Source organism: Calidris pugnax, unplaced genomic scaffold (genome assembly GCF_001431845.1).
Source record: "Calidris pugnax isolate Ruff unplaced genomic scaffold, ASM143184v1 scaffold587, whole genome shotgun sequence".
NCBI lineage: Eukaryota > Metazoa > Chordata > Aves > Charadriiformes > Scolopacidae > Calidris > Calidris pugnax.
The window spans coordinates 43,772-50,826 of record NW_015091284.1 but is presented as its reverse complement, the minus strand read 5'-3'; the positions used below and the strand labels follow the sequence as shown (position 1 = coordinate 50,826).

The 7,055-nt window shown below is 51.3% G+C and overlaps 1 protein-coding gene across 1 annotated transcript in view; it reads left to right on the top strand.

Moving 5' to 3' along the window:
• Window positions 1-4,976: 4,976 nt before the first annotated feature.
• Window positions 4,977-7,055, top strand: part of LOC106899046 (protocadherin gamma-B5-like) — a 25,925-nt gene continuing 23,846 nt past the window's right edge. The window contains exon 1 of the mRNA XM_014960703.1: window positions 4,977-7,028. Within this exon, the coding sequence (XP_014816189.1) occupies window positions 5,151-7,028 (1,878 nt within the window). The 5' untranslated portion in view covers window positions 4,977-5,150. The remainder of the gene's footprint in view (window positions 7,029-7,055) is intronic.

Below are 7,055 nucleotides of genomic sequence, written 5' to 3'. Positions count from 1 at the left end.
AGAGATTCAAGGTGTTGGGAAAAACGTAAGGAGAGCGATTTTGGCCCTGTGCCAATGTTTGCTGACCCAGCCTCTCCTGGAGGACCGGTTCCCTTTTACTCTTACACCCTTGATGTTTCGTCTATGAAGTAGTGAGCACGCGGCCTATCTTCCTTCTCAGTACAGAGATGTGAAGATATCTCTGTGAGAAGTTTGTGGATGGTAGTGTTGTGTGCTGAAGAGAAATTATCTGAGGCACTTGCCCTTTCTTGTCATGTTCTTTCAAACTATATGACTTAAAGGACATCCTGCACGTCTTGAAGAGTTGGAGATGAGATTCACGGGAGCTATGTGTGTTCGATGTCCAGATATAATATCATGCAATGCAAGATTCATCTTCCCCGAGAATTGTGGCTAGAGGACATGTGATTTCAGTTGTATTGGGAGCCCTGGGAGGTTCTTCCTCTAGTTTTGCAGGTGTTGGCAATTCTTACCTAACACTGAATTATGTACTTGTGTCAAGTGCCGTAATAGGAGCCTGGGGAAGAGCAAACTGCATATTTTCTACCTACTAAATACCTGAATTGTGTATGTACTGCTACTGCCGTAATCTTGAAGAGTGTGTTGTGATCCCTTACTTTCCACAGGTGTTCTCCTCTTGCCTTTTTTGTTTGGATGATCTGAAGCTGGGCTTTTGTATCTGAGAATGGCCGGTCTCGTCTGATCTCAGAAGCTAAGAAGGGTTGGGCCCGGTTAGTACTTAGATTGGAGACCACCTGGGACTACCAGAAGCTGTAGGGGCTTTAGGGCTACAAAGATGATTGGGGGCCTGGAGCATCTCTTTTATGAGGAAAGGTTGAGGGATTTGAGTCTTTTTAGTCTGGAAAAGAGAAGCACTGAGGGGGAATCTGATCAAACCCTATAGATACTTATAGGGAGGGTGTCAAAAGGATGGGGCCGGTCTTTTTTCAGTGGTGGCCAGTGACAGGACAGGAGGGAATGGGCACCAACTTGAATATAAGAATTTCTGCTTAAACATGAGGAGGAACTTCTTTCCTTTGAGGGTGGCAGAGCACTGGAATAGGCTTCCCAGGGAGGTGGTGGAGTCCCCTTCTAGGGAGACATTCAAAACCTGCCTGGACACATTCCTCTTCAACCTGCTCTAAGTGGACCTGCTTTGGCAGAAGGAGTGGACTAGATGATCTCCAGAGGTCCCTTCTAACCCCATGTGATTCTGTGATTCTGAATCTGATAATGTGTGGGAGATCTCACCTGTTACATTTGACTGTTCAGTACATGCCTGTCATGTTTACAGCTGTCAAGACATAGACTTTCATGGACATGTTTCCTTGAAATGTTAACTGGACAAATGCTCTTGCTTGTCACATACACATGGTGAGAAGTCAATTATTATCCATGGGAAGGAGAAGTTGTGTCTGCAACTTTTCTTTGGCTGCAGTCTATCTGCGTCTTTTAAAGAACAGTGACAGTGATGTGAGCTGTGAAGGCTTTGAACAGAGTCTTGGGGAAGCTGTGTATAAGGAGGTATCTGTAGAGACATGGCATGTGTTTTGTTAATTCCCAGGGTTGATTGCTGGACTACAAGCCCTCTGAAGGTATCTTATTTATTGATATCACACTGCATATGTTCCAGCTGGCCAATCGTTGGTTCATCAGTTTGCTTTCCTGTTGCATGCTGTTTCCGTGAACGGCAGTTATTGAGCAAAGATGTAGAATTTACATTTGATAGTCTTTTAAGCTGCCCATGTTCTGTCATAGAATGATGGTGTCTGTAATGACTGGGCTGTAAGAACATTTGACATTATTTCAAATTAATGTGATGATTAGAGAAATCTCTGCACGTGTTCATGTTTGGAACGTTGTTGTTTCAATGGTGTCTGTCTGCAAAGGAAGCTTTTTGTTGTGTGATGATTAGGAAGGGTGAAAAAATTGTGTCTGTCCGGAGACACAGCAGCTGAAGAAGTTCACCATGGTATAATTTGCAATGTCCAAAAATTGTAAAAATATAGTTTCTCCCAGTTGTTGTATGAGGTCCACAGTTGAGGTTCCATGCATTTTCCACTTTTGTATTGTCCAAAGAAATTACCTTGAAGATCTGTGGCTCTGGTCTCTGGTGTAAGCTCCTGTGTGAGTCTCATGTGGACTTTTTACCAACTAGATACCCTTCTTGTGTTGCTCCTAAAACTGACATGATCTGAAATGTTAAGCTTGCATTCCTTCACTTCTCTGCGTTTCGCATTATTGCCTTGGTTGCTGGTGGATAATTTTTTATTATTTTATTTATAATGCCCTTGATTGTTGGGGTATTTTTTTTTATTATTTGTGTGTGTGTGTGTTTCTAGTTGCAAAGCTGGGCCTTATTTTGACTGCTAATCCTTTAAACATTAAAAGATCTCTTGAAATTGTTCTGTCGGTAGCACAGTTGCCATCCATACTTTATAGGTGTTCAGCTGCTAAAACAAAGATTCTGATAGAAATCCATTTCCTTAATATGTCACTGAATTACATGCTCTTTGGCCTGTGGCTGACATATGTCCAAAATATTGAATGTTGGCCTTGGTGCAGAGAAGTAATTACACTTTCTTTCAGGCCTTTGTCTCCTGCAAGGTCGTGTTTTATACTCCCCATGTCTGCCTGGTTCTTTTGTATTTGAAACTGTGAGTGTTGTTTTGCAGCAGACACTTACTTCCCTTGGCAAGCCCTCAGCCATGTAGAGAAGCCCAGGATGACTGAAATTGGTTTTTTTTTTTCTCTTACTGGTTTGCTGTGTATGTAGGTTTTGTTTGAAAAGTGGCATATCTTTGTTGGGCTACATGTTGTGGGTTAGTGATTCTTGCTCATCCTACAGTTTTTGTGGAGGGCAGAAGATGTGAGGTTATATCTATGTTCTGGTTGTGGCAGGGAGAGGAGATGAAAGCATGAAGCCAGTAGAATTTATTACCTGTACTCTGTTAGATGACTGCTCCTCTTTTAGTTCAGACATTTAACATTCATGCGGTTTACCATCATTCTCTTTCTTCTCAGAATGTTGGTGAGCAGACAAATCTACCTCCCTTTTTGGTGTGATCATGGTGCATTATACTGTCATGATATGTTTTTACCAATTCTGAGTGTTGTAAGCAAAGCTGCAGGTTGTGTTGGGTTGGAGAAAGGACTTGGGGAAGCTCCGTTAGCAGGTGGGGCAGCAGAAGAACTGATGGTCATTTCCCTACTTGTCATAGTTACTCCATTGGGCACACGGTTGTGGTCACATGTCTTTTAAGCTGCCCATGTTCTGTCATAGAATGATAATGTGTGGGAGTGGGAATTTCTGTTCCTTCTGCTCAATACGTTCAGCCTAAGAAATATTATTGCAAGTTATCCGTTCATTTCTGTACATTTCTCACTCTTGCCTTGCTTGTCATGAGCTACAGCCCGTCCTCAGGGTGTCTGATGAAATGGGGAAGGTCAGCTCGGTTAATCCACAACACTGACACCAAACTGAGTGGCGCAGTTGATTTGCCACAGGGAAGGAATGGTGTCCAGAGGGAAGTGGATAGGCTGGAGTAGCTGTTCCTTGTAAATGTCATGAAGTTCTAGAAGGCCAAGTGGAAGGTCCTGCACCTGGGTCGGTACAATCCACAGTTTCAATACATAGAGGGGGAGTGAGAGCAACCTTGTGGAGGATGACTGGGGGTGCTGGTGGGTGACAAATGGGACATAAGCTGGCCATGTGCTGTCGCTGTTCAGAAAGCCAGTCATATCCTCAGCTGCATAACAAGTAGCGCGGTCAGCAGGTCGAGGGAGGGTGTTCTCCTCCTCTACTCCACTTTCATGTGACCCTATCTGGAGTGCTGTGTCCAGCTCTGGGGCCCACAGCTGAAAAAGATATGGGGCAGTTGGAGTAGGTCCAGAGAAGGACCAGTAAATGAAGAAAGGACTGGAAGAATCCTACTTGCTGTGTAGAAGGGCTAAGAGAGTAGAGGTTCTTCAGCTTGGAGAAGAGAAGGCTCTGGGGAGACCTTATTGCACCTTTTTATAATATGAAAGGGGACTTTATGAGAAAGAGAGAAACGTTTTTGTCAGGGTGTGTCATGACAGGATAATGGGCAATGGTTTTAAAATGAAAGAGGGTAGGTTTCAATTGGCTCACTGTTTTTATGATCGGGGTGGTGAGACACGGAAACAGATTTCCCAGAGAACTTATCAATGTGCCATCACTGGAAAATCTCAGGGTCTAGTTGGACAGGGCTTTGGGCAATGTGATCTAGTGAAGGATGTCTCTGCCCATGACAGAGGGGTAGGACTAGGTGATCATTAACGGTCCGTTTTGACCCAAACCATTTTATGCTCCCCTGAAAATGTCAGCTTGGCTTTGACCTTTCTGTTGTCAGACCCTCAAGTATAGAGAAGGAAAAGAAGAAAATTCTATTAATCACAAATGAATCAGTACGTATTCTTCTGCTATCTTAGCATCGAGCTATAGACACTATCTTCAGGGTGACAAATTTCTCAGTGTAACTGTTGTTCTCCCTAAAATAAAAATCAACAGTGGGACAAACATCGGAGACATCCTTGAGCAAATGGAAGAAATGCAGGGAAGACAGAAACAACTTCCAGACATGACTTATACTTAATTCTATTTCTGACTGTTTATTGATTACACCAACACAAATATTTCCTTCTAAGATTCATCCTAGGTGAGGAAATCAGAATTGAAAGGAATTGACAGAATGCTATAACGCTCTTAAAGTCTTCCCTACCTATAAAATATTTCTTCCTCTTATACTTCCACCTGGATTTTGTAAAGAGCAACTGAGTTCCTTTATTTACTGCTCTGCCAGTAATATTTCCAACCGACGATTCGCTGCAGCTGAAGGAGATGACCCAAAAGTACGTGGCAGCCTATCTCACTTTTAAAAGCCTTTGGAGTTGCAGTAGGATTCGCTGCTCTTCCTCATTATCATAAAAGAGGAACTTAAAGCTGGGGACGGACACTGAACACCAGCCGAAAGCCTGGTCCCCCGGCAGCGCGGTCACCGGCCGGCTGCAGTATCGTGGCGGCGCCTCCGGGTGCCGCTGTTGGCCGACGCGGAGCGGCGCTGGAGCCGCAGCCGCAGCCGGAGCCGGCGCAGCGTCAGGAGGGAGGAGCGCGGCGAGCGCTGGCGAGAATGGCGGTCGGTGAGAGGCAGCGGGAGAGTGGGAGCCGGCGGCGAGCAGGCGGGCGAGTGCTGGTGCTGCTGCTGGGCGCTTTGCTGCTGGGCTTGTGCTGCCGGGCGGCGGCGGCGGCGGCGTCGGAGCGGATCCGCTACGCCATCCCCGAGGAGCTGGGCAGAGGGTCGCTGGTGGGGCCGCTGGCGCGGGACCTGGGGCTGAGCCCGGCGGAGCTGCCGGCGCGCAAGCTGCGTCTCAGCGCGGAGAAGCAATACTTCGGCGTGAGCGGGGAGAGCGGGAACCTGTACGTGAGCGAGAGGCTGGACCGGGAGGAGATGTGCGGCGAGTCGGCGTCCTGCTCCGTCAGCTTCGAGGCGCTGGTGCAGAACCCGCTCAACGTTTTCCACGTCGAGGTGGCCATCCAGGACATCAACGACAACGCGCCGACCTTCAGCAAGGCTGCTCTCGACCTCGAGATCGCAGAGTTGACGCTCCCTGGTGCTCGTTTTCCGCTGGAGATGGCCCGAGACGCGGACGTGGGCAGCAACTCTCTGCTGACGTACCAGCTCACTGGCAACCCGGCCTTCACTCTGGACGTCAAGGAGAGCCCGGATGGAAGCAAGTGGCCGGAATTAGTGCTGGAGAGAAAGCTGGACCGGGAGAAGCAGAGCTCCTTTGAGCTGGTGCTGACGGCGGTGGATGGCGGGGATCCCGTGAGGTCGGGGACTGTCCAGATTCGCGTCAACGTGACGGACGCCAACGACAACGCGCCCGTGTTCGGCAAAAGCCTCTACGAGGCCCAAGTGCGTGAGAACGTGCCGGCGGGGTCGCTGGTGCTGCAGGTGCGAGCCACGGATGCGGACGCGGGCTCCAACGGGCGGGTCTCGTACTCCTTCGGCAACGTCCCGGACGACGTCCGCGCCTTGTTCAGTGTCGAGAGCGAGAGCGGCGAGGTGAGGACAGTGGGGCCTCTGGATTTCGAGGAAAAGAGTAGATACAGCTTCGGGCTGGAGGCGAGGGACGGCGGCGGACTCACGGCTCACTGCAAGGTGCAGATCGACATCATCGACGAGAACGACAACGCGCCCGAGATCACGGTGTTGTCGGTGTCGAGCCCGGTGCCCGAGGACGCCCCCGCCGGCACCGTGGTGGCCCTGCTGAACGTGAACGATCCGGACTCCGGGGAGAACGGTCAGGTGTGGTGCGAGCTGTCGGGCGAGGCGCCGCTGTCGATCGTGGCGTCGTCGGGCGGCTCGTACAAGGTGGTGACGGCGAGCGCGCTGGACCGTGAGCAGGCGTCCGAGCACCGCGTGACGGTGGTGGCCAGGGACCGGGGCAGCCCGCCGCTGTGGAGCCGCGCGTCGCTGGTGCTGGAGGTGTCGGACGTGAACGACAACGCGCCGGTGTTCGAGGAGGCGGCCTACAGCGCGTACGTGGCGGAGAACAACGCGGCGGGCGCGTCGGTGGTGCGCGTGCAGGCGCGGGACGCGGACGCGGGCGCCAACGGCCGCGTGAGCTACTGGCTGGCGGGCGGCAGCGCGGGCGCGGCGGCGTACGTGTCGGTGGAGGCGCGGAGCGGCGCGGTGTACGCGCAGCGCTCCTTCGACTACGAGCAGTGCCGCGAGTTCTCGGTGGCGGTGCGGGCGCAGGACGGCGGGGCGCCGGCGCGGAGCTCCACGGCCACGGTGCGCGTCTTCGTGCTGGACCGCAACGACAACGCGCCGCGCGTGCTCTGGCCGGCGCCGGGAGACGCGGCGGCGTCGGGGGCGTCGGGGGCGTCGGGGCCGTTCGAGGTGGTGCCGCGCTCTGCCGAGGCCGGGTACCTGGTGGCCAAGGTGGTGGCGGTGGACGCGGACGCGGGGCGCAACGCGTGGCTGTCGTACGAGCTGGTGCAGGCGTCGGAGGCGGCGCTCTGTTCCTCC